The sequence below is a fragment of the Alligator mississippiensis genome, chromosome 3 (genome assembly GCF_030867095.1).
Source record: "Alligator mississippiensis isolate rAllMis1 chromosome 3, rAllMis1, whole genome shotgun sequence".
NCBI classification, from domain to species: Eukaryota; Metazoa; Chordata; order Crocodylia; family Alligatoridae; genus Alligator; species Alligator mississippiensis.
Window position 1 is genome coordinate 155783638 of NC_081826.1, and position 27513 is coordinate 155811150.

At 47.1% G+C, this 27513-nt stretch overlaps 2 protein-coding genes across 7 annotated transcripts in view; one reads left to right on the forward strand and one right to left on the reverse strand.

The window, feature by feature from the left end:
- Positions 1-24065, reverse strand: part of RNF170 (ring finger protein 170) — a 38334-nt gene extending 14269 nt beyond the window's left edge. The window contains exons 1-3 of one of the 5 annotated variants that reach the window (XM_059724568.1): positions 23978-24065; positions 22636-22693; positions 6060-6203 (exon numbers count right to left, since the gene is read on the reverse strand). In XM_059724568.1, the coding sequence (XP_059580551.1) occupies positions 6060-6196 (137 nt within the window). In that variant the 5' untranslated portion in view covers positions 6197-6203; positions 22636-22693; positions 23978-24065. The other 4 variants (XM_059724569.1, XM_059724566.1, XM_019490668.2 and 1 more) reach the window with 4 other exon arrangements.
- An 18-nt stretch (positions 24066-24083) lies between these two features.
- Positions 24084-27513, forward strand: part of HOOK3 (hook microtubule tethering protein 3) — a 129088-nt gene continuing 125658 nt past the window's right edge. For both annotated transcript variants that reach the window (XM_014596169.3, XM_019490667.2), the window contains exon 1: positions 24084-24321. In XM_014596169.3, the coding sequence (XP_014451655.1) occupies positions 24265-24321 (57 nt within the window). In that variant the 5' untranslated portion in view covers positions 24084-24264. The remainder of the gene's footprint in view (positions 24322-27513) is intronic.

Consider the following 27513-nt stretch of genomic DNA (forward strand, 5'->3'; position numbering starts at 1 on the left):
TTACAAAGCAAAATTATCTTTTAAGGTCCACCCCTACTGAATCTGCTGTTTGAAAGATTAGGAATACTCAAAAGAAGAAAGGATAGATGTACCTCTTGTTTCTGAATGTGGAGCAACTAACTGAATAGTGAAGATAGGAGAGAAACCACGAAGGACCCCAACAATAACAAGAGTAGAGGTTAAACATAAAAAAATCATTTAAATTAATGGGAAATTAGAGGAAAGGGATGGTGGGAAAGAGGTAGAGACAGCAATCCATCACTTCTTTCCCTCATGAAGAGGATACATGGAAACCTCATACTGTATCAGGGTGAAGCCATTAAACTCAGCTAAAAATTTTAGGCTGTGAAAATCACAAGTGCCCAAAGGAGAAAAAGCTGCAACTACATGCTATACTTTTAAAATCAAGGTAAATCTACTCTAACCTGGAAGTTTTTGTTTCAGTTCCGATCCATGCAAATGTTTTAATCCAGGATTTTTTTTCCTATGACAAGGTAGTTCCTTCATAGCACTACTAACTGTTAGTTCACAACAGCTATACTGAAGCAGTTACCTTAGACTTTAGCCTCAAGGTTCATTATCCTGTGGTAACTCCATTAGTGCAGCCACAGTCTTGGCACGCATGTAAGTTCAGACACTAAGTCTAAGGATACACATTCAAAAAGCCTGAGCTCAGGTGTTGCTGCACTCTGCGCACCCACTTGCTGCCCCTTCCCCCACCTGCCACAGCCTTTCCCCTGCTCACCGCCCTGCCTGCCGGCACCATGTAGTTCCCAGTTGCAGCCCCAAGACCACAGGAGCAGCTGGGATGCAGTGCTAGAGCGGGGGTAACGTGAACAAGCAGGAGAAGGGCAGCAGTGGCAGATGGGGGACAAGTGGCAATGAGTGGGAGCATGGGGCCCGTGCCAGTGCCCTGGGGCCAGGAGTAGCAAGAGTAGAGAACCTGGGCTTCCAGGATAGCTGGGGGGGGGAGGGAAAGGGGGGCGGGCAGGCACTGGGGGGGCAGCCTGTGGGCAAACCCTCCCCCTCCACACAAGCCACAACCCTCCCCAGCCACCCTCCCCCCACACACTCACAGTCCCCCACAAAACCCATACCCACCCACACCCTACACAAATCCCCCCCCACATACTCACAAACCTATACCCAACCCCCATACCCCTCACAATATACAAGAGTAAGACTTCATTTTAAGCTCTTATACAATCACCTCTATGGACACTACACAAACGCATGTAAATCAGGACAAAAATATTTTCTGAAATTAAATTAATGAATGTTGTAGCACACATTTCATTTTTAGAATATAATTTGGTATATTTCTGGTTCAGCGATGGCACACCCCTTTGCTGAAAGGAGTAATTTGGGGGGGGGGGCAAGGGGAGGGACTTCTGGTGGCAAAGGTCAGGAGTTAGGGGGCAGGACTTCCAGTCCCAAGATGGCAACCAGGGGGTGGGGTACTTGTCAAGGGCTGGGGCTATCCATGCAGCCCTTGATGGCTTGCCAAAACTTGGTAAGCCGCCATCTGCCCGAAATAATTGCCTGCCCTTGCCTTCAACCAACATGACTACAACTAACAACCCTATTCCATTTGTGACACCTCAATATATTCACATTTTTGTTGTTTTGATATACCATGTAAATCATTAAATAGTCAAGATGCACAATACAGTAGTACCTCTGGGATTTAGCTTTTATTTATCACTCTTGAAACTGCCTTTAGAGAGGAAAACAAAGGAAATAATAAGAAATTATACTAAACAAAGAGCAAATAATGAAAAGATAAGAGAACAGAGAGATAGTTAATTCTTTATTGGCTGTCTGCGCAAAAAAGGTCAACTGTGATAAGATGCTTAACAAAATTAATTTTAACTGGGAATTAAGAGTGTAGGTCAGAATAAGGAAAGAACAAATTAAGAAATATTTAAGTAAGACAGAAATAGTCAGCTTGGCAGGGGCTGATGAAATTCATCCAAGCACTAGAGGATCCAGCTTAAAGTAATCTCTGAACTGGTGGTAATCATCTTTGACACGTCATAGAGGACACAGCATTTTCTTGAGGACTGGGAAGGGCAAACATAATACCTGTTCTTAAAACAGGGTAAATGTACAACTCAAGGAAATATAGATCACTTAACATAACTTGATGCCCAGAAACCATCTAGAACCAAGTATCAGGAAATCAATTTATCAGTACCTAAAATGTGATAAGCAGCTAGGGTATTAAAAAAAAAAAGGGATCATGTCAAAGTAATCCAATTTCCTTCTTTGACAGAAAGTAGGAGATGGGATACATAGCAAGTTCAGCAAGGATCTCAATTATCCCTCAGATGATATTCTAAATGTTCAGGTGGTAAAATACTTGAACAACCTACCTAGTGATGCTGTGGAACCATCTTAATGGTCTTCATTAGAATGGTTTAGAGCAGTGGTGTTCAACCTTTTTCCCCAGTGGGCCGGATGGGCAGTGCCTGGTTCATCTGAGGACTGGATCTGGCTGGTGGTCCCAATCCAGCATCCAGGCTGGGCACAGAGAGCACCATCCATCTGCACAGAGGGGGTGGGGGGCAACCCGGTTCCAACCCAGCCCTGCAGGGGAAGGAGGCATGGCTTGGCTGGGGGAGAAGAGGGAAGGGAAAAGGGGGAATGACCACTGATCCAGATATGGGGGGGAAAGGGGGCATAGCCCAGCCCCAACCCAGCCCCGTGGGGGGAGGGAGGGGAGGCATGGCCCAGCTCTGATCCAGATGTGGGGGGAAGGGGCATGGCCCAGCCCCACAGTGGGGAAGAGAACATGGCCCAGCTCTGACTGGCTGTGAGAGGCTTGGGGTTTGGGAATCTGGCAGGGGAAGAGTGATCATATTAATGGCCACTGCTCCCCCACCCACATCAAATTTTCCGACCTGTGGACAGCCCCATTGGCCAGATGCAATGGCTCCGCGTGCCATATCTGGCCTGTGAACTGAAGGTTGAGCACCTTGGTTTAGACAAACATCTCTCAGGTATAGCCTCAGGCATTAGAGAAGGGCGTTGGACTAGATCACTGGGGCCAACCTTTTTGGCAGGAGTGTCATAAATTAGCCTACCTTTCCCAAATGCCATCCAATACCTTTCTCCTGCCCAATCAACTGCTCTGTTTTCTGCTCCCTGCCTTGTGCCCCTCCCCCAATCTGCTGTCCTGCTTTCTGGTTTCTATCCTATCTGCTGCTGTGCTGCCTGTCCCTTCCCCAGTTTAATGCATGCCACACACAGAAGCTGCCCATGCCACATGGTTGGCCATTCCTGGAGTAGAGATCTCCTAACATCCCTTTCATCATGTTTCCATGATTCTGATTTTGCCCAATGGCTATAGGAACTTTTGCAAAATTTGTACTACTTGACTGCAATCTTAACTGTGTAATACTCACATTGCATACATGTGTTTTTAGCATAAGAATTTATTTGTTTAATCCTAAATAAACAACTGCCAGAGTACTCGCAGTTAGTCAATATTCATGTGTACAAGCATATACATATTTTAGCATCAGCTTGCCAGGACTTTGTTCCACTTTCAAAATCAACCAAAAGTATGAATCACACCCCAATCTTTATGACCTTTTAAGAAACATCATCCAACTGGGATTTAGTTGTCTGAATACTATCTATTGAAGATATATTTTCATTAAGGAGCCAAAGCTGTTGAAGTAAGGCTAACCATACAACCTTAGCACAGTATTCCTATATTTATAGCTTAGCTATACAGTGTTTATTTTGTGTTACATTACATTTCCTATAGACAATATTTTTTAGAACCCTAGATGTACAAATAATATCTAGGGTTCTAAAATAACCTTGAGAGGGTCCAGAGGAAGGACACTCGTATGGTTAAGGGCCTGCAGGTACAATCCTACAAGGAGAGACTGAGAGACCTGAATCTCTTCAGCTTCCACAAACGAAGGCTGAGAGGGGATCTTGTGGCTGTCTACAGTGTTTTTTTAGAGAAACGTTTCATGTTCCTAGTCAAATCAAGTCCAAATCCATAAGTGGCCCTACAACTGGCAAACATCTTCCACCCCTACCAGGGGCTTCAGATATTTCCAAAATCTTTTGGCAGGCATCCGACGTGCAGGCCCAAGCTCAGAGGCTTAGGGTTCGGATGCCCCCAAGTTTCACCTGCCCTCAGCCATACGGCTGCAGGAGCAAGCTAGGGAGGAGCCTCCCATTTCCATAAAGTGGGCTTAAAGCCCCAACACCTCTGTGGGTACTAAACTACACCAGAAGAACACTTATCCCCAGGCAACGCTTAAGGAAAACTGCTTTCTTGGACACAGATACATGGTGTTTCCCCTGGTGGGATGAAGTAACAGGCACTATGCTTGATCTGGGCCATCTACAAATTCATTGTGGGGGGGGGGGGGGGTGCAGAAAGGAATAAGGGATACTCTGTTTATCAGGGTACCCCTTGGGGTTACTAGGAACAATGGCCATAAATTGCCAGAGCAGATTTAGATTAGGCATTAGGAAAAATTTCTTTATGGTGAGGGTTGCCAAAATCTGGAATGGGCTTCTAAGGGAGGTGGTGCTCTCCTCTACCTTGGAGGTCTTTAAGAGAAGACTAGACAAGCACCTAGCTGGGGTCATCTGACCCCAGCACTCTTTCCTGACCAGAGCAGGAGGTCAGACTTGATGATCTACTGAAGTCCCTTCCGACCCCAAAAAACTATGAAATCTATTAAATGTAGCATATATGTACACAAGATACTCAGTGAATGAGGAAAAGAACATTCACTATGTTTACAGGAACTGCTGCAAGAACTCCTAAGGAGACCTGTTCTGTAAGGTGATAGGAATAAACCTTGTATTGGAAAAAAATAAGAAATGGTAATTATGTAAATAGACTGTCTAAATATACACACACACAGGGCAGAGTTAAGTACAATTCTTACTTTGACATTTCTTGATTTTTGACAGGTTAAACTTGTAACTTTAATGTTATCTGCCTTGTTTTTTAAAAGGGAAAAATCACATAATCTGAAATGAGTGCAAGAATACCTAGTGTCCTAGCTCTTGGAATCTAGTGTGGCATTGAATGAGGCAAGCATTCCTGCCATATTCAGTGTGCAATTTCCTGCAATGGAAACAAAATATAACTTGGAGAAGAAATAAGTCCTTGGCTGGAGGACACCTACCACCATAGCAGCTGGATCTTAAAGCCTCCTTGCTTCCACCCCCTAGATCCTTCCCTCTTTCTGCACAGCTGGAACCTCCATCTGCTGGGACACTACAGATCCCTTGCCTCCACCCCTAGGTCCTGAACACCAGCCAGAACCTGTAGCTGTCCAGAGTGCAAATCCTGTCATGTACACCTCTGCATAAGACAGTAGTCTGGCCCCCTTCAGTTTGTTAGATAAACTAAGATTTCACAAACTCAGCTCTCGTGTGTCAACTAACTCAGAGCGTCACCTGACCCCCAGTTACCTTTCCTGCTTGGTGCAGGGGGCTGGACCCGATGATCTTCTGAGGTCCCTTCCGGCCTTACAATCTATGACTCTATGAGATGATGGAAGATATGTGGCTTTATTTTGTCAGTATTTAGTTGCTCATAATGGCATATAGACTTGATGAAAGCACTTCATTATACTGACTGTATTAAAGAGCTGCAGCTCTTAGCAGATCATAATTACTGTTAATAGTTTCTTCACTCGCAGCTCAAGCTTTTAATTCATGCACTGATTCTGAACTGTGACTTCTCTTCGTTTAAAAAAGGGTGCAGTCATCACATCTCTTAAATTCACTAGCTCTCCTCACATATCTTCTGTATGAAAATGTTCACTCAAACACACTATCCCCAGTGTTTTCTGTCCTTCCCTTACACACACCCAGCTCCCCTCTTTCACAGTGTTCCTGCTTTCCCTTAACATAGTTGAAAGAGTGAGGCTACAAACAATAGTTTACCTTCACATAACAGAATCATAATTACCCTGTACCTTAAACCAACTATGCACTTGAAGGAAAAAATTAAAACGTGACAGTAATATTAGAATGTTTATATTAATCAATTCCTTTCAGTATTGTCTCACCTTAAAAGCATATACACCAGAGCAGCAATGAAAGAGAAACTGAGTACTACTGCCACCAGCACCTGGTCACTTACTCCTTCTATAATTGAATCATTACTTAGTTTCAAGCTCTGAACTTCTGCTTGTTGACTGGCCATTCCAGGTCTAAAATATAAAAAGAAGATATATAAAATATGCATACCAATGTGCACACATGTACACGCACATGTATGTAGATACATACATGCATGCATGAAACTCTTAAATCTATATTCGCTACTTGGAATATATTCCAAAAAACAAAGGAAAATGCGGGGGGGGGGGGGGGGGGGGCCCGCCGGGACTGCCATATTTACATCATTACAAAAAGAGGTTTTTTTCCCCCATTCATAGAGGAGACAAGAAAGCCTTGTCTTAGAATCGAGCATCAGACCCTTCCAGCTGGGCTAGCTGCTTCCCATGCCTCAAAAAGGATAGAGAAAAACTAGAAGTTTCTAGTACAGAGAAGGGCAACAAGAATGATCAAGAGCTTGATTCCCACACCTTAAAAATGCCAAATCTTAGTTTTCATTAATTTTTTGACTATGATAAAATAGAGTAATTCTTCTGTTGCAAAGAGCTCAGAAAGAACACAGCAGGTCAGAATGTTTTTGACACTATAAATTCGTATTTGAAATCTCTGGGTTTATCTTGTGAATCATGTCTGTGTGCCTAACAATGCCAAATGCCCTATGATAGCCTAGAAAGGATTTCAAGGTACCCTGGTTAAGAAACACTGGCTTAAACTAACAAGAGGAAGTTATTTTTCATATGGCACAAAGTTAACTTGTGGAACTCACTGCCACAAAATATTGTGCAGGCTGGTAGTTTAACCCAATTCAAAATGGGGTTGGACCAGTTCTTGGAAGAAAGGTCCACCATCAGGTACTGAATATGGTAGATAGGGATGCAGCCTCTGAATCAGAACTAAACCTCTGAATGCTGGAAGCTATAATGGGAGAGGAAAAGGTTATGGACAATTCTGGATGTGCCCTGTCCGCTCACTGCCTCAGTACCCACTCTCTGCCACTGTGAAAGCAGGATCCTGGCCTAAGTGCACCTATGGTCTGACCCAGTAAATAGCATTCTTATGTTCTTACAGAACATTCCTCTACCTATGGCAGCTATGGGGTGGGAGAACTTATAAATACCTGAAAGTTGGCCTTATTTGGTTATTATAGAAATCAATGGGAGTTTTCACAACAATTTCAAAGAGAACAGAGTTAGGTGAAGATGATGCAGTTTTCATAATCATTTTCTATACATTTACTTATAAGGAAAAAGAATAGTAAGTGTTTCTAAGCTGAGAGTAATAAGCACTTTTTCTGTTCTTAAAAGATGGAATTGTGTCAGTTCTTTGTTTTATCTGTCCTTCATACCATTCAGTTTTCCTCACCTGATAACACAGAGATTCAGAATTAAGTACTCACAAACTAAAGTACGCTACTGACTACAGATGGGAAACCAACTGGCAGAGCCTTGGAGAAAGGAAGAAACCTCAGGGTACTCTTTGCTCTAACCCGTGACATACCACTTTTGTATTAGCTTCACACCTGTGAAGACCAAAGGGACTTGGTCAGGGCTAACGGTCACTAAGTTATAGCTGGAGTTGGCTCTTATTGATAGAAAAATGTCAGTGGAGAAGATATTACCAACCCCAAAATAAATAATGCAGAATTGAAAGAAAATCCACTAAGTCATGGAGATTAATATGTGCCAGCAAAGGAGGCGTAACTTGTAGAGGAAAGAACACCGTTTTAACCTGGGCAAATCCTCCTCCACTTGATTTACTACGGACATTGCCAAAAAACACCATACTACCTCTTCTACACAAACTAAACCTGGACTGTGCAGTTCCTTTGCTCTTTTTAGTGTGGGATGTTACTCAATTCAGGCCCTCTACAGCAGTAAGGAAGCAGAAGCCAACATATTCTGGTTCTATAGTAAAAAGGCATACAATATTATTTTAAGTACTGTAGAACTGAAGAAAAGTTATAGGAAATGAAGGCTAGATTCCTTTCATTGTTCCTATATATGTGAAAATTAAAATGAGACAATAAACCATACATGAAATAAATGAAACAAGAGACTAAGATATGCCTCAACCTGAACAAGAACTATTATTTCTGCAACCCTAGTTATAATTTCTGCTAATTATGGCTTTCCCCAAGCAAGTGTGCCACAGTCAGTTTAACTACTGAAATTCAGAGCAATATTTATACAGAACATTTCTTCTGAAGGCAGCAAACCAGTGACTTGCTAAGAATCTAAATTAAAGAAAGTTGGAATTAGCACAATAGTTTTCTGTAATACTGATACATAAAAAACAGCAGACTGTTGTGGAACAGTCCAGGTCCTACGTTCTACTCTACTTTAATAATATATTATTAACTGACTATGACACCTTTGGCTTATCTCTTTGATATGAGCTCCCAAATAATATGTGACAATGATTTCGAGATAAGAAATGAGAAGGATATTTCATACTGGTCAAGAAAATTATCCCATTATTGTAGATACACTAATTATTCTTTTGAGTCTGTACAGTTACATGGTCCCCATCACCACTGAATCTGAAGGCATACAATCCACAGTTTGCATGAAGCCCACAACACAATTCTGTACTTATTATCTACTTAATATGTACTTGCACTAAGTGCCACCTACACAGCTGTAACAGGGGTATTATCATCATCCAGCATCTTCATTTAAACATTCAGCATCTCAATTCCCACTCACATCACACACTTACTTTGATGGACTCACTCTTTTGTATGCTCCTTTCTAAGCCAGCTTCTTACTATGAAGATGTTCTAAATATTATGAAGGTGCTTGTAGTTGGAAATGGCTATGACTTCCATTTAAGTCAGAACTAAAATTCCTGCTTCTCACTTTAATAATTAAATTTAATCTCCAAATTCAGCACAAAACATCCATTCACCTCCCTAATTTCACTAGAGGCCACTGTTGAACTTTCAAAATTCTATCAATACAGAATCATTCCCCTTACTACGGACAACCTAACATAACCTGTGCTTTTCCTGAGGAGCAAAGTAAAAGTGAGTTCTTGGATAGGGAGGGGCTTGATTGGTGAATTTGTGCAGGAGGCCAGGACTGGGAAAAATGTGCAAGTGGCTGTGTTTTTAGCATGGAGAATTTAAAGAATCCAGGGCTTTGAGGCTTTGTCTACGCAGAAAATAATCCTGGTATAAGAGAGGTTATAACTTTAGAGCTGTGGTCCCTAACCTTTTTAAGGTGAAGATCACATTTTGAAATAAAGAGCAATCTGGGATCTACCACCCCCTGCCCCACCCTGCCACCCCACCCCCTGCCCAGCTGTCAAAAGCACCCTGCTGGGATCAGCCATGCAGACCTCTCCTGTTCCCTGGCACCACCTAGGCTCAATCCCACCCCAATCCCAGTAGCCTGAGCCCCAGGGGCCCTGGGCTGCAAGTTTCTGCCCCCCTGGCTTTCTCCCCCCAGCCCTGTCCCAATCCCTGCCAGGCAGAGCCACATCCTCCCTGGCCCAGAGCTGCAGCAGGGTTGGTGCGGGGAATGGCCAGCAGCCTGGGGTAAGCAGGGGCAGGTTCTCCTGTCATTTCTTGGCATCTCTGGGACCCTTCTCAGCCCTGGGACACGGCCTTTGCTGTTCTGCCAAGGGGAAGCAAGTCCCAACTGGAGCCCAGAGCTCAGAGTGGGATGGGGGAGGCTGGGACAGGGAGCCCAGCAGGCTTGGGGGGCAGGGGGCGAGTAGTGCCTTCCTGAACACAGCCCACGTGGGGCAGAGTGGAGTGCACCAGAGCCCTGCTCCTCCAGCCCGGGTATGGAGCAGGTGCAGTCTGGGCAGCCCCAGAGCAGGGATGGATCCCAGCCAGTACACACCTCTCACCTGGGGGGCGGGGACTGCAGAGCAGCAGCGTGGATCCCAGCGGTGTAGCTGCAGCCCCACAGGGAAGTGTACCAGTATCCTGCTGCTGCCTGCTGCCTACAGCAGGCTCAGGGTGAGCATGGCAGACAGGGCACATACCCTCTGGGCCTCTGCTGGGGTGCATGCAGCTGCAGAATGAACCCCGCGCCCATAGCTGAACAAGCTGCCTCATCCCTCACCAGACTGAGATTGACTGTCAGAGGCTCCATGATCCAGCAGTCAATCGAGATTAACCAGTTGGTGACCACTGCTTTAGAGTATTATATCTCAATATAACTCCCTTACTCATTTATTTCAGTATAATAATGCTTTTTTGGAGTTAAACTGCTTCCAAAGAAATATAAGCTAAGCTACACTAAAACACATACTCTTATTCTACAAGAAGTCAGTATTCACACAAAGAGTGATAGCAGTAAAATATAGCAGCTTAACCATATTGGTATACTTACATGGGTACGACCTCCTGTGCAAATGAGTCTGAAAGCTATACTGATGAGAAACCTTTTAAGGATGGAGAGACTGGGCTCCTCTTTACACTGCACTGCATACATTGCCCAAGTTCCCCTGCCACTTTTTTTTTTTTTTTCCTTTTCCACTCATAAGGAAACTTCCTTTGGCAAATCTCCTGTGGCAAGTTCATCACACCATGAATACAGTTGTAGAACATGAATACCTCCAGCAAAGCCCAGGTGGCATTCAGAGATCACAACTCTTACATTTCTGCTGTCCTTCCTTGTCCTATCAAAACTTCATTACTTCATTATTCTACTACCTCTACTACTACACTAATCACCCCAAGAACTCCCTTCCCAATGGAACTGTTTGGCCCTAAGGCAAAGACAAACACAGATATATCTGTCTGAAGGTATTGTAGTTTATGAGCACCAACACTGCAGCCTTGTTCTTAATATGGCAAGACAATGAGAGTTACCATGGAAAGATCTACTAGCATGAGTAGCAGAAGCAGAGCAAAATGTATGAGGATTCCTTCCCTCTGATCTACTCCTTTGCTGTGCTCCCTGCTGCCCCCAGATGCCCAGGCAGCCTTGATGGATTTTCCCAGGTCCGTCACCCACAGTCCTATCTGAACCTTATGTTAAATTGTTCCTGACACAACAGGTGGGCAAGCATGATTCACAGGATAAAGCCAGCAAGTACAGCTAGGAATCCATAGTGTTAGAAACATTCTGATCTGCTGTGGTCTTTCTGAGATCTTTGGAACAGGGGAATTGCTCTATTATTTTTCCACACTCGAAAAAAGAGAAAGCTAACAGTTAGCATTTTCTGAAGGGTACCTTGGGTATAATGAGAGGTGCCTTGAGTCTAAAAAGGCTGAGAATCACTGGTCTAAACCTTGCTATATAATATTTAAGAACTGTATGTGGCAGGAAAGGAGATTTTTATTCCCTTTCCAACCAGCTTCTCCATTAAACTTATTCTAATACAGCGATGCATAAAAGATGAATTGTTGAAATTGTCATTTTCTAATGCTAGGAAGAATCTTATTGATAATGTTTGTTTTGTCCCAGAGACAATGCATGAGTTTTACTAAATATTTCCCCTGATTACCTCAAGTACCTATTTCCTAACATGGCTCACTCCTGGATGAAGGCCTGCTCTAAAGAGAGAGTGGGGATCTGTCTAGATGTGGGAAACAAATTTCAAGAGAAGTGTCTAATTCTGAATGGTTCTGGGAGTCCTGGCCTTGCTCTTCCAACTATCTGCCAAAGCAGAAATGGTCTGTAAAATCCATGCGGAGCCCTCACAGAGAGCAGCAGCTGAGGTTCATTTTGAAGAGTCTCTCACTGAAGGACGTGGGAGAAGGGAAGGTGACTTTTGTCTAGATCCACAGTGATTTACTTTTCACAATGTTCCCCAAAGTGTATGCCATCAGATTTAGAAGGATATCAGATGTTAACCTGCAATTGCTATTTCTTAAAATTGAGCCACGTACTGAATCTATGGCAAAGCCCTGGAAAAAAACTCTTAAGGAAATTTAGTTTAAGGAAGATTTTTATAGGGTCCCACCCCCTTTGCACATGCTTACGATGAGCTCTGAGCTGAGCACAGACCTCTAGCCATTATTCTCTGGGTTGCAATTGTTATATCCAACTTTTTATTTTGCCTATCTGTTTGCCAGGAATACCCCCTTGACTGGACTATGCATCTTATCACGGAGTTCAAAGCAGGCTAAACTATAGATAGTGCAATAAAGCCATTTAAGTCACCAAATCCAAGTAAATCATGATAGGGAATTCTCACTATGCCTTACGGAGAATCAATAACATTGAGAAAGAATTGCACAGCTCTTCTCTAGCTTTGTAAGTTTTCTTTTATATATCTGATTTGTTGTTTCATTTTCTGAAAATAAAACTGCTTGTGAAGGTGAACCCTCATATGTACTTAAATCTAGGAAGCTTACTTTAAAGTTTAGGATACCTTGCTCAAAGCACTGGCTTAAGACATTACTATTTCTCTTTTTAGAAACTAAGGGAGATTTGTGCATGAAAGTTTTAAAATAGTGATGCTCAAATGGGGAGCCGTTTACCACAGGTCTTCCTGCCCCGTATGCCTCTGTTTCTGTGAAATGCCATATGGAGTCAAACCAGGAAGGGCTGTGGCAAGAGCAGTCTCTCCTGCCTGTTTTAGGCTTATCAATAATCCTAATGCAGGCAAAAGCAGGCATGAGTGTCCCACAACCCTTCCTGGCCTGGCTGTGCATGAGACACATGGTACTTTTACCTGGCTGTGGCAGCAGCACCCTGGTTGAGAATCACTGAGATAAAGTTGAGACAGCACAACAGTAGTTCTCAAATGGGATGTTACCAAACACAAAAATGTTGTGGTGGCGTGCCCTGAATCTTAAAAGTTTGAGAACTATTAATTTAAAGCCATTTGCTGACCATGAGTGAACAATCACTTCTGTCAGGACCTAAGCTGAACACAAGAAAAGGGTGGAGGGGATCTATGAGGGAAAGCTGTGTTACGAGGAAGACTGAAATTCTGCAAACTTCTGTCATTTATAACCTGGTTATATCCCCTAAAGAAGCATCTTCTTTATGACCTCCTGGCAACCTCTGAGGGCTAAAGGGAAGGGAAGGTAGTCCATCTCCTGTACTGCTCATGCTCTGCTGCTGGACTGGGTCCATCCACACAAAATGAGGAGTGAACAGCAGCCATCAAGGACTCACTGGTATCAGAAAGCTTACACCTTTCATGGAAGCTGAGATTGGCTATGTAAAACAGCTCATAGGAAGGTTCTTGCTTTATGGCTTTATCAAAGTATATTAGAACTGTGCCTATAATGTTGGGACAGTGCTGCTGGGAGCAGAAATTTCTTCCTCCTGGTTGCTACCAAGGGGAAGCAAGAAGGGGGAAAGGAAATGAAAGTGGGGGGGGAGGGAACTTCCCTTCACTCAAGATTCAGGAAGCATCTGTTTTTTTAGCAAGCTGTGGAAAAAAGGAACACATGCCAGTAGTATGGACCAGTTTTGAAAAAAAAAAAAAAAACTTACCCTCCTCCCCCCAGTTCCATGACGTCAATTCTTGCCAGGCCTCAAGAAAATGGAGCTGCCCTGTGACCTCGTTAACTATCTCAGTATAGACCGTGCCCAGATTTCACTATGGCCTGATCAGCAGGGATCTGGGTTTTCCATTTGCTCAGGAAAAATGCGGACTCTCCTTTACAGGAAAAAATCATGGGAAACGGTGGGTTTCCCCTTGCAGGCTGGCAGAGTTCTTGGGGCTTGGGGGAGCAGGACGCGGGGGGCACCATGTGCATGTGTGCGCATTCACACGGCCAGCAATATAGCCAGGCAGCAGTGGAGACCAGCTCCCTCAGCTGCCTGCAGGTAAGTCTATAGGGTGGGGCATAGGCAATGGGCGGGGGGTAGGGAGAGAGAAGGGAAGGGAAGATTAAGGTGGACACAGTGAGGAAGGGAGGGAGTGGGGCAAAGTTGGTAGCTGTGGTTGGGAACACTGCCCAACCAGGGTGCTACGCAGTCCCCAATCACCTGGTTGCACAATGGGAAGGGTTCTGGGCAGAACCTCAGGGAGACAGAGCCCTCCCCCCAACAGTGGGACCAGCTGGTCGGTTTTGGTCTCTGCAAAGAGACCCGTCCCCCTTGGGAGGATTTCTGGGGAGAGACACCCCTTCCCCCTGCAGTGTGCTGGGCTGGCTCATGGCCGGCTCCACTAGCTGATACCAGAGGGGATTCTCCACTGCATGGAGATGTACTATCCTTGCTTCCCTCTGCCCAGCCAGGCCATGGGTCTCAGCTGGCTAGAGGGAGAAGGCAGGACTAGGATTAAAAGCTGTCACTGATAGCTTGGGGGCAGTCTCCAGCAGCACGGGGAGCCTGCAGAGCATGCTGGGAGGCATGCAACAGAACTTCCTGCCTCCTGGCTTTGGCCAATGCATGGAGGCTGCAAGCTCCACACACCAAACGCTGTCTTTCACACTGTAACTAAGTGCTTTGTGTAAAGCGCAAAAGTTACAGAGTGATTAGAAGTGCCCTCTTCAGTTGTGTACACACCCATAGTGCTCAGGCAGGGGCCAGAGGTATCTACATCACAATCCTTGATGACTGCAAAATGCAACTAAGCACATACTGCTGGCAAACATTGAAGGTGCTCGGAGAGACAAAAAATGGAAATTTAGCTTTGCAAAACAACCGGTACAGTTTACTTTGGCACAAAATCTTCTTGACTGCCATATATCATAGTGTTCATGACTAATGATAAATATAAATGATAATTTACTCACTTGTCAACAAAGAATTATGTGCCCTAAGCAAGCAGAATATTTCAAGGTTAACTATCTACTCAAAAAAACTGCCTTGATCAGAAGCTACCTTCTTGTTCTGCATCTTTCCTTTCTCGTCTTGAATACAAAAGTAGATTTGATTTTTGTAAGAACATATAGAGAACAATGATATTTAAAGGCACAAAGAAGCATGTCAGTAAAGATGCATCATCTCATCATGCTTCTGAATTTCTAATTATTATAAAGTCTCTTATTAATGTGGCACAGCTAGAACAATGTCACATGCCAGGGATTCAGTGTCTACTAAAATGATCTAGTGTCTACTACAACATATAAAATCATTGTTGATAGCTACCCAAAGTCAGAATATCCATAATTAACTGCATTTTTTTGCACATCTGAACTCTTCCTAGTTCACCAAGGACACATATTATGTGCTATTATGTTCCCCAAACAGATAGCAAATATCCTGGAACCACTACACAAGCATCACGTATATAATGAATGTAAAGGTCTTTTCTGTGGGGCTGTGGAATGATTTAGAAATGACAAAGTGAGAAACACAAGTACTATTACTGAAAAATTCAATGAGTAACCAAGAAACCACCAGCTTGCATACTTTTGTTCAGTTTCAGGGCATGGCACAGAATTTATCAGTTTGCTGAATCACTTAAAAACAGGTTAGATGTGACTGTAAAATTTTAACGATGAATTTGGAGTGGACAAGGGGAGATGATCTGAAATACCATTTCTCAGACAACATTTTGACTGTCTTCTTTTCCTAGGTATTTTTTTCTTAATGCAAAATTGGCAGAACACCCTCATCTCTTAAACAGTTACCATCAATAAGGACTGCACTAATAGGCTAGCCTTCTAATATTTTTTACATGCTGTCCCACACTGGTATAAATGCTGCCTCTGAAAAGACTAATCAGTTTTCTTGGTTGCTTTGGAGGTTAGGCCCCAAAGATAAGCCAGTTAAAAATGATTTAACAAAACCCATGCCTAGAAGAAAAATGTGCTAGTGCAGGTGTTGCAGGGGGTACTTGGACCAGTCCTAGGCAGTACGTGTGGGCAGGCAGGGACAGAGTGCCATGGTCTCCCAGGAGCAGGGGCAGGGCAGTGGCGCCCCTCTGTGGGTCAGGGAAGCTTGCACATGGTGGCTGCCGCTGCCACACACCAGCCCAGTGAGCTTCCCTGCCCCACCCCAGCTGTGCTCCTGGAAGGCAGCGGTGCCACCCTGCTCTGTGTCCACCCATGCTCTGCTCCACCGCTCCCCACACTCGCCTGTGCGCTCCCCACCCTGCTCAGCGTCTGGCCGCCGGGGGTACTTAGACTAAAAGAAGTTGAAAACCCCTGTGTTAGTGTAATGGAAAGATAAGGCAAAAAATGGGACATTTATAAGGACAGCAAGAGTTATATGAGTAAATAATTAAAAAACAAGTGTTTTGAAAGAAAAAGAAAGACTTGAGAGCTTGTCCACATTGCTAATAGAACCAAAATAAGTCGGTCTAATTCACAATTATAGTTTTCTAATATGATTGCCCTATTTTATAAAGAGTCATTTTTTAGTAATTTAACTTATTTTTAAATAAGTGTCCACAAATAGAGTTCCATTGAAAGACCAAGTGTGTAAATTACAACTTATTAGTTATTTCGGTTCCATCCCCCATACCAACAACCCTTCTATATAAAGGATATAATCCAACTTCCAAACACTGGGGCCTATGTGCAAACTTTCCTTCTAGAAAGGTAGCTCTCTACTTTCAGCTGTCGTCCTTCAAAATAGCTGGTACTGTCCACTTTCAGAAATAGGAGACTGTTCTAAAACAGGCCTTTGATCTTACCCAGTTTCTGCAAGTCCTACATTTCTTTAGTCTACTCTGTGCGGTATCCAAGGCACCTTTTAACAGTGAATGGAGGAGACAGGCCTTTAAGGAATAGCTGAGGCTGGGCAGTTCCTGTCCAGCACATGAGGCTCCAGCTCCCAGCTGCCTTCCACCTGCAAGTGGCTGCTCATGACATCGGGTAGGCGGAGTGGGTGGAAGGCGACCAGGAGCTGAACCCTGTGCACTGGGGCAAGAGTCACCTGGCTACAGCTTCCCCACTTCACCTGGCTGGTTCTGTGGTTCCCAGCGCATGTCTCCATGGCGAATGCTGCCGTTTCCCAGTGCTACCTGCTCCCCAGAATGGCACAGCAGGGGCAGGAGGAGGAGCCACTGGAGACAGAAGGAGCTGGAGACATGGGGAGCTGGGCAGCTGCAGCAGCACCAGAAGCAGCCCTGCTGGGAAGCTGTGTGCACTGGCCAGAGTCGGGGCCATCAGGGAACATGGGCAGGAGCACTGCATGGGCTGCCCCAGGCCAGATACAGTCAATTGTCAGGCACCTACCCGCAGGCTGGATCCAGCCTGTAGGCTGTATTTTGCCCACTCCTGCTCTAGCACCACCTATTATTTTAACTAGTAAAATAATTTATCAGTTATGAAGACCTGAAATTTACTGACTTTATCAGGTGACATTACAGTTAACAGAAGAATTATCCTCCACATAGACTTCATCTGACAAGAATGAGTGACTGAAAATATTCTTTCATGGACTGTATTAAGACTGCATGACAGAGGGTTTTTTTAAATAGGAAATTTTAAAATATTAAGCGTTGTAGAACCTAATATCAGAAGGTTGCAGACACACACTCTGTGGCTTCTTTCCAGTATTCTATAATATGCTAAAGAGATGCCTAATAAACCTGATTCACCTTCTACCATCGCCTTTTAGAACAAAAATTCTCTCCTAACTACACAGTTGGTCCAATAACCAGTATTACTAGAAAAACCTTGTTTTTTGAGTTGAAAGCACGCCCAAGCTCGTTGTAATGATAAAAATGAAGATATAGGAATGTGAACTTTAGCATGGGCTGTACAAGCCAACCTTGGACCTGACGTACATATTCAGGATGCCCCCTTGTGCTGCTATATTGTCACTGTAACCATGTCCTTATAGCTTCATAGATGTTAGGGTCGGAAGGGACCTCAATAGATCATCGAGTCCGATGCATAGGCAGGAAAGAGTGCTGGGTTAAAATGACCCAAGCCAGATGCCTCCGCTTGAAGACCCCCAGGGTAGGGGAGAGCACCACCTCCCTTGGGAGCCTGTTCCAGACCTTGGCCACTCGAACTGTGAAGAAGTTCTTCCTAATGCCCAATCTAAATCTGCTCTCTGCTAGCTTGTGGCCATTATTTCTTGTAACCCCCGGGGGTGCCTTGGTGAATAAATACTCACCAATTCCCTTCTGTGCCCCCATGATGAACTTATAGGCAGCCACAAGGTCGCCTCTCAACCTTCTCTTGCGGAGGCTGAAAAGGTCCAGTTTCTCTAGTCTCTCCTCGTAGGGCTTAGTTTGCAGGCCCTTAACCATACGAGTGGCCCTTCTCTGGACCCTCTCCAGGTTATCCGCATCCCTCTTGAAGTGCAGCGCCCAGAATTGCACGCAGTACTCCAAATGCGGTCTGACCAGCGCCCGATAGAGGGGAAGTATCACCTCCTTGGATCTGTTCGTCCTGCATCTGCTGATGCACGATAAAGTGCCATTAGTTTTTCTGATGGCTTCGTCACACTGCTGACTCATGTTCATCTTGGAGTCCACTAGGACTCCAAGATCCCTTTCCACTTCCGTGCCACCCAGCAGGTCATTCCCTAGGCTGTAGGTGTGCTGGACATTTTTCTTCCCTAGGTGCAGCCCTTTGCATTTCTCCTTGTTGAACTGCATTCTGTTGTTTTCTGCCCACTTGTCCAACCTATCCAGGTCTGCCTGCAGCTGTTCCCTGCCCTCCGGCGTGTCCACATCTCCCCATAGCTTTGTGTCATCTGCAAACTTGGACAGAGTACATTTCACTCCCTCGTCCAAGTCGCTGATGAAGACATTAAAGAGTATCGGTCCCAGGACCGAGCCCTGCGGGACCCCACTGCCCACACCCTTCCAGGTCGAAACCGACCCATCCACCACTACTCTCTGGGTGCGACCCTCTAGCCAATTCGCCACCCACCGGACTGTGTAGTCATCCAAGTCACAGCCTCTTAACCTGTTCACCAGTATGGGGTGGGATACCGTATCGAAGGCCTTCCTGAAGTCTAAGTATACGACATCCACCCCTCCTCCTGTGTCTAGGTGTTTCGTAACCTGGTCATAAAAAGAGACTAGATTGGTCAGGCACGATCTGCCTGCCACGAACCCGTGCTGGTTTCCCCTCAGCATAATTTGTCCTGCCGGGCTCTCACAAATGTGAGCCTTGATAATTTTTTCAAAGACTTTGCCAAGGATGGAGGTGAGACTAACTGGCCTATAGTTGCCCGGGTCCTCCTTCCTCCCCTTCTTGAAAATGGGGACCACGTTGGCCCTATTCCAGTCCTCCGGGACTTGGCCCGTGCACCACGAGCGTTCAAATGTTCCCGCCAGTGGCTCTGCAATGATGTTGGCCAGTGCCTTCAGCACCCTCGGATGGAGCTCATCCGGGCCTGCCAACTTAAAGGCATCCAGTTCTTCCAAGTGACTCTGCACCATCTCAGGGTCTACGCATGGAAGTCTGGCGCCTTGCTGCTGCCTCTCTACGACCCCAGTGAGAGACTTGTCGTGCCCCTCACTTAGGAACACTGAGGCAAAGAACTCGTTGAGGAGTTCAGCCTTGTCCCCCCTGCCCGTCACCAGTTGTTTCTGCCCATTTAGCAGGGGTCCTATTCCTCCCTGGGCCTTCCTTTTACTCGCTATATCTCTAAAAAATAATTGCTTGTTGTCCTTTACTTGGGATGCCATCCTCAGCTCCATGGTAGCTTTGGCCCGTCTAACTGCCTCCCTACAAGCATGAGCAGAGGAGGTATATTTGTCTTTGGTGATCTCTCCCTGTTTCCACTTTTTATGTGCTCCCCTTTTGGCCCTTAGGCTGCCCTGGATTTCTCTGGTCAGCCAGGGAAGCCTCCTGGCCCCTTTCCCTCTTTTACCTCGCACGGGGATCATCTCGCTTTGTGCCCGAAGGATCGTTTCCTTAAGGCACAGCCACCCTTCTTGGGCTCCCATCCCTTCAAAACTCCTACTCTGCAGTGCGTCCTTGACCAATCGCCTGAGTTCATTGAAATCAGCTTTCCTAAAGTCTAGCACTTTCACCCTCCTAGTTACCTTACCCACTCAACGTCTTATGGTGAATTCTATTATTAGGTGATCACTGTCCCCCAGATGGCTACCAATCTGTAGGTCCCCTACCATGTCATCCCCCATTGCCAATACCAGATCCAGTAAGGCATTCCCCCTAGTGGGACCATGTACCTCCTGTGTCAGGTGGAGGTCCTGTACACAGGTTAGAAACCTGCGTGAGCGGTGGGACTTTGCCGTCTGCGTCTCCCAGCAGATGTCTGGGTAGTTTAGGTTTGCCCATGACTACTGCCTCTTTAGCTTTTATGGTCTCCGAGAGCTGCCTCAGGAGCCCCGAATCTATTTCTTCCCCTTGGTGAATGACCTTATTGCAGTGCACGCATGTGCAAGAGCCAGAAGCAAGCCACCTAGTAGATGACATCTTCATAGAATGGGGATTTGTTTACAGGGGTTGCCTCCAGTAGCCAATAGGGCTTTTGTTGATTTTGTGACTATGGCCCCCTCCAGACATTTACTGCAGGTTAAAAGTGAGCACCCCTGCAACTTTTCTTGAAACATTTCAGACATTCAGGCAAGTTATTCCATTATAAAAATGGAAAATGAACAACAAATATGTTCTATCTTTAACATGGAACATCTCTGTAGCTGGCTAAACAGCAGGGTTTTAAGCCTGCCAGCATGAAGGAGGGGAACCCATCAGTTCCTCCCACAGAAAGATATTTAAAGCCTCACTGTGCAGCCCAATACTGAGCTAAAGTGGGACTTTAAATGTCCTCCTGTGGGGGGATAACCCATTGGTTCCTCCCACATGGGGACATCCCCCATCCCTACCTCTTCAAGCTGTCACCAGTACATGTGCTGCCAGCTACATGTGGGCTGCATGTGCATTATTTCCAAGATGTGTGATGAGGGCAGCTGTGGATCAGGAAAGCTCCCCAATCCACAGCTGCTCACTACCTGTGCTGGGTACAGGCAGCTAAGAATTAGGGAGCTCCTTGATTCCTAGTTCCACTCGCCGGGGGGGGGGGGGGGGGGGGCAGGTACAGCAAGCTCAATGTCCTAGCAGACACATGGTTGGGATCTGACAAATTTTATCGCAGATCCCAAGAATCGCATATCCTGCCAAGACTTGTGGCACAGCAGGACATGTGATTTTTGGGATCTGAAATAAAAATTGTCAGATCCCAATCATTAGAGGTGCACCAATACATTGGTTCGTATTGTGTTGGCACCAATAAAACTAAAATTAACATTACTGGCAATTGGCTTTTTTGGTTGACGTGATTGATAATGTTGCCAATAAATGATGAGTGCATGCATGCAGCTGCAGCATGCACGCAGCCAGGAGTGCAGTCTGGCAGCATGGAGAGCAGCATCTGGCCGGTAAGTCTGTGCGGGGACAGACTGAGACCCTCATGGTGAGGGAGAGAGTGGGGTCAGGGCAGGCGCTGCCCACCTGGGGTAGGGTGGGGTATAGGATTGAGCTGATGGTTCATCACAGGGAGCGGGGAAGGGAGCGGCTCCCACCACTGTATGCACCCCGGGAGAAGCATGTGCCCCTCAGATCTGTGTGCAAGGAGAGGGCAAGCTGCCACTACGCGCTTGGGGGCTGCACCAGGCTCTTCCCAGCGGCTGCCCACCCGAAGCACAGCCACTGGGAAGAGCCTGGCACAGCCTCAGAGAGTAAGTGTGCAGTGGCAGCCTGCCCTCACCCCATGGACAGATCAGGGGGACACATGCCCCACAAGCCTCTCCTCGGGTGCGTGCAGTGGCGGGAGCCTTCCCTGCCCTCTGGATGAGCCACTGGCTCCGTTCTGCGCTCCAGCCCACCCAGGCAGCACCTGCCCCTGCCCCACTTCCTCCCTCCCTCACCGCGGAGGCCTCGATCTGCTCCCACCCCACACCCCTTCTGTGGGGGGGAGGGGTGTGGGGGAAAGACTTACCACCCAGACGCCGCTCTCCAAGTTGCTGTGCTACATATTGGCAATTGGATCAGTATTGGCTGATGTGGCTGGTCAATAAATCGGCCATCGGTATTGGCCCAAATAATCTTTATCGGTACACCCCTACCATTCACGGAAGGAAATTAATCTCTAGAAGAGGCCTAGAGATAATGGCACATTACACATTTCAGTAGGTTAGTAAGCTTCTATATTAGACTTCAATTTTTATTACATTTTGTAAATATTGAGAGAGAAATCGAAGGAAGGACAACTTTTGAACAGCACAAGGAATAAGAGAGCAATGCCTAAATTAAAAGTAACACTTTCTGTGACAAAATACATTTTGTGGGATGACTGAAACAAAGGATTACAGTTTGGAGGGAGTCTCACTGGGGGGACCATACAAGAGTATTAGTAGTATCATTGTCACTATGTAACTACTTGGACCTACCCACAATATTCCTCTCATTAGATAACATCTACAAGTCACATCAGTTGCTACAGGTAAAACTACAGCTAGCATCATTGGTACTGTTATTCAGCCATGCAGTCTCCAATATCCATGAAACACTCACTCACTGTGAGTCACAGAGTATGTTTGTATGTAGGTGCGCACATGCACGCCCCTTGAAGAAAGAGATCTCTACAGTCTTGGTAGCTTTTCATTAAAGACAATACCGGCCACCCCCACAAAAAAACGGAGAAAAGAACAGGTTAATTGGAAAAAGTGTCCTTTCCTTCCATGAAAATACTTCAGGGACTGACAAATGATGACACTTACCGAGTAAAGTAGGTCTTTGGAAAGTCTGAGGTCAATAGCCTCCAGGGAACATTTTTTCCTAAACAAGAAAGATGAAAATAGTTATTATGCTCTTGATGGAGGAGTGATACTTCAGAAGGTGAAATGCTACAAAGAAAATACAGATTACCTTTGCAATCTAAGAAGAGGCTAAATGTTCCTTACCTCTCAAAAATTCAAAGTGAGGAAAGACGTTACAGAATTAAAACACAGTTTTGATGGCACAGATAAACCTTTCTCACTGTGATGCTGAGAATGTGCAGTGACCTTGTGGTGGTCCAAACCGTGGGCAAAACCACATAACTACTGAAGCATCCATCTGATCTAACTTCGTAACTGGAGGACTCTTTAAAGGTGCTAGACTAAAGGGTCAAATCAAAGTTTCTAGTGTTTTCTGAAGCTAAACCATGAGGAGTGAGATTAAAATCTTGCCTGGAAGAAAACCATATGGCTGTTATTGATAGTTTAAGGAGCCGACTTCTTATGCTGACTAACCAGAGAGGAAGAGGAAGGAAACGCGATGCTGCACCACAACTACCATTGTGGAAGAGGCATGTCCCTGTTACGGTTGTTTTCTGAAAAAACAGCCAACACTTGATTTCTGCATAAAAGTGAATTTTCCGCTGTATGGGACAGGTTGCAAGAAACAGAACGTAAGCGTGGCATCGTACCTGTTTGCCAGCCAAAACCAACAGACCACGATGCAAAAACCTTAGCAAAACCATGGGGCAAAGAGGCAGAAAAAGGAGAAGCAGCAAAGGGAAGAGGTGCTCGTGAAGGAGGACGGACCCGAGAGCCTTCGGTGTCCCCCAGGTGCCTCCTGTCCGGTGCCCGGCGCAAGAGTCTCTGCATGAAGACTGAAGCGGAGCCACCGAGCGCTCTGTAGCAGTCACCAAGGCTCGTAACATTATTTCAAGGCCGTTTTTCCCAACTGCAGCAGCCGCCTTCCATGGAAACCAAAGTAAGAGGCTTTTTTTTTTTTTTTAAATCAGGTTTCCTGAGTAACTTCCGAAAGTGCCGGCAGCCTCCCTCGCGTGCAGGAGGTCAGAGCCGGAACGGCCGGGCACGGGCAGACTGGCCGAGGGAAGGGCGCGGACCAGGCCGGGCCGCCGGGAGCTCCAGAAGCGCCGGCGCCGGGCCGGGGCCGCGCGCCCAGCCCCGGCCCCCGCCATCCAAGCGCGGCGCTGCAGAGAAGCCCCCGGCCGCGAACAGCTCGAGGAAGGCGTAAGCACGCACGCACGCACACCCGCGGGCGGTGGTGGCGGCTCAGCCCGACCTAGCTCCACAGCGGGGGGAGGGGGGAACGGATCGAGGGTGCCACTACCTGGGCTCCGGGCACAGGCGAAGCCTCCGGGCCGGACCCCGACACCGCCCCGCCCCCCGGCCCCGCCCCGGCATGACGTCAGTGCGCGGCGCAGGCGCGGTGGCGGCCGGGCGTGCGGAGCGGGCGGTTCCCGGCGGCGGCGTGGTGACGTGTCTGCGCCACAACCCGGCCCGGCCCCGGGGAGCGGCGCCTCCGCCACCGGTAGCGCCACGGCCACGGCCCGCGTCACCCGCCCGGCCTCGGCCCCGGCAGCAGCGGCGGCGGCACCACCACCCGGCGGCCGCGCCATGTTCAACGTTGAGAGCCTGGAGCGGGCCGAACTGGGGGAGAGCCTGCTCACCTGGGTGAGCCCCGCCCGCCCGGGCCGCTCCCCTCCCCCCGTCCCCTTTTCGTGTCTGCCCGGCGCTCGCGGCCCCCCACAGCCAGGCCGGCGGCGGCCTGCGCTGGGGGGGCGGGCGGTCCCCCCGTCATTGTCCCGTGCTTGGGCGGCTTGTGACTCCCTTCCCGGGTGGTGGCGGGCGAATGTACGGCTCCCGGGTGCGAGCCGGCCGTCGGCTTCTCCTGGCCTGGGCGCTCAGCCTCGCTGCTTAGATTCGCCTTTTGCAAAAAGGTGCCTGGAAATGCTTTTGGCTTTTACAGCTAAGAGCCTGTGTGTGCAGGCCAGGCCAGGACCCCCCGGAGGAGCGTGGACAGTTGCAGACCTGTCAAATCAGTCTTTGCACACTTGCATTTGGCCTCATTTCCCCGGATGCTCCTGCTTGCCTTGCGCTGCTCCCGAGCCGCGGAAAGCAGCTAGAATCTGCCTGCTGCTTAATCTGGGTTTACAGCTGTTTTGCTTTCCCTCCACGCCGTGTAATAGCTAGAAGTAACCCGTGAAACTGCCCTTCCGCTTTGAATAATTAGTTTAGTTCTCGGCACTCGCAGGTTAATTTTTTGGGTCTGTGCTTTATTTTCTCATGAATAAGTGAATGAGGTTGCCAGGTAGACCTCCCCAGTATGGAACTGAGAAATGTGGCCATAGTGGTTGTAGAGAAATCCTGCTGTGCTTAAAAAATGTGATGGTCTGTGAAACTTCAGAGACAGGCTGAGCAGTGAGGGGTTCTGAAATGAGCAATGGGGTCAGTGACTCTTCTCAGATAACCCTGTTCTCCTTTGCCCCACCCACATCCTCAACTGGGACAGACTGGGAGCTCTGTGACAGCATTGTGTGCATGTGCGGAGGGATGGGGTGTACCAAGGGGCTGGTTGGGAGAGGATTGTGTGTAATGTGTTGAGGAGACCATGCCCATGTCTGTGTCAAGGGTGTGGGATCAGTAGTCCAGTCTCTTACTTTCTCCCTCAATCCCTTTGTGTCCTTGCTAATGCTCCTGTCCTCTTTTGCAAAGCTACTTGACCTTCCTTTGGCTCCATCTGTTCTGGTGTTGAATGCTACAAGGAATCAGGACAGGAGAGGAGAGTTGGGACCTAGGGAAGAGCAGATCTCTGTACAGGTCTGGGGAAAGAAAGGCATTGCATTGTGGGGATGGTGAAGTTAAAGGGCTTGCTGTGAAGTTAAAGAATCAGTGCTGTGAGGGCTTGCAAGACGATGGCAAATAGAGACCAATGCTTGAACGTGCTCTCTGTGCTTTAAGGACTGCATTAAGCTTGAAACTGAGGCAGCAGTGCCCCAGGGACCTACCTACTTAAGCATGGATGCTTAAAATGATATGTGGCTGTGGAATTTTGGAGACAGCCAGCTGTTTGGAAACACATAACCCACCAAAGATCTTTCTGGCATGACTACCACTGAGTCATTGCAACCAGTGATATTGTAGCATGCAGCTGGGTGTTGGGGGAGGGCAATTAAGTTGCCTCTAATACCATAGTGAACCCCAGTTAAAAGTCACCTGACCTATTTACATGTCTGTCTAAGCCTAACACTTTGAGACAATTGCTAATAATTTAGATTATTTACAACCTAAGTCCTTAAATTGTAGCCAATGCATGAAAACCTCTATTACTCTTTTGTAAGAGAATATGGAACTAAGATCTGATATGGAGTTTTTAAAAAATGTGGGGCTCTCGGGTATTAAAGCGGGTGGTAAGCCGAAGAAATTTTACAAACTATTTGACAGATAGCTGTAGAATTCATACAGCTAATGTTTAGTGAGGCAAATACTCCAGGATGCACAATTTTTTCCTGTTGCCTTTTCTATATGCAGATGTTTTACTCTGTGCGTCTAGTATCAGTAGACTGTTTTTCCTATTGATAAAATATGGCCTGCAGAGCAATTTTGCCCAGCCTGTGGTGGGTCCCCTTGGCCTTCCTGGGCAGCACTGGGTCACCCCTGTCCTGTGCCAGCCCACAGTTCACCCAGGGATGCCCATGTGATGGTGGCAGCCCTCAGCCTGGCTGGTTTAGCATGGGGCAGAGCACAGTGGCATGGGGGCAGTGGCAGGAGCCCCAGTGAGGGTGCTGCCCTGGGCGTCAGTTTCCATGGAGACTGCTTGGTCAGGTGGGGAGCTGCATCCTAGGCTGGAGGCAGGTCTCTGTGGAGACTGGGCCCCAGATGCAATGCCCTCTCTGGTGTTTCTGCCACTGCTGCTGTCCCTGCACTTCTCTGAGTTGGCAGGGCTGGGGACTGCAGCCACTGCACAGGCATCCCTGGGTGAGCTACAGGCTGGAATGGGACGGGTGCCCCAGTGCAACCTGCCTCCCCCAGCCTCAGCCTGGTCCTGGCTACTACAAGTGGTGGGGTGTGGAGTCACCCCCCTGGCCCCTCTCATTTCCGCATCTTTGGGGTTTTCACCCCAGGCTGGAGGAAGAGGAAGGGAGGATTCTTCCTGAGCCTCCTCCACAGGGCATGCAGCCCTCCTCTCTCCTTTGTGGGTGCTGTGGCCTCCCATCAAGGCCCAGCAGCAGTTTCCAGCCCTGTCCCAGCCTGGCACTGTCACCACCCCAAGATCCCAGTCCCAGCCCTGGATGCTGCTTCAGGGAGCTGAATGGACAGGTTATGCAGGCGGGTGGGGAGCTGCATCTGGGTCTGGGGTCAGGATTGTCAGCTGGGGTAGGGCAGAGCTGACATCCGCTCCCTGCATGCCTCTGCCCATAGAATTTGTGCCTGTTGCAGAGGTGTGTGGGCAACAGATTGTGGCTCTGACCCAGCCCCGCTCTGTCACCACTTCGTGACCCCGCTCTGATTCCAGCTTTGCCTGCCCCTCTCACTCCTGAACACTGCTGCCCAGGGCTGTTCTACATAGGGAGTTTTGGTGAGTTGTTGCGGGGGAGGGGTTCTGACCCAGCCTGCAACATCTCACTGAAACAGCCTATGTGGCCCTTGGGCCTAAATAATTGGGCCCCTGAGCTAGAAGCTATATCCCTGCCATTTTTCAAATTGTTTTCTGCAAAGATAAGATTTGTTCAGTAAAAGGAGGAAACTTTTGTTACCTTTGGAAAGCATTTATATTCAGTTTCTTTGCAAACCAGAATAATTTTGCTTGAACCTCCTCCACCCCAAAATAGGAAACAAAATAAAACTAAGTCTGGGACAGAGAAG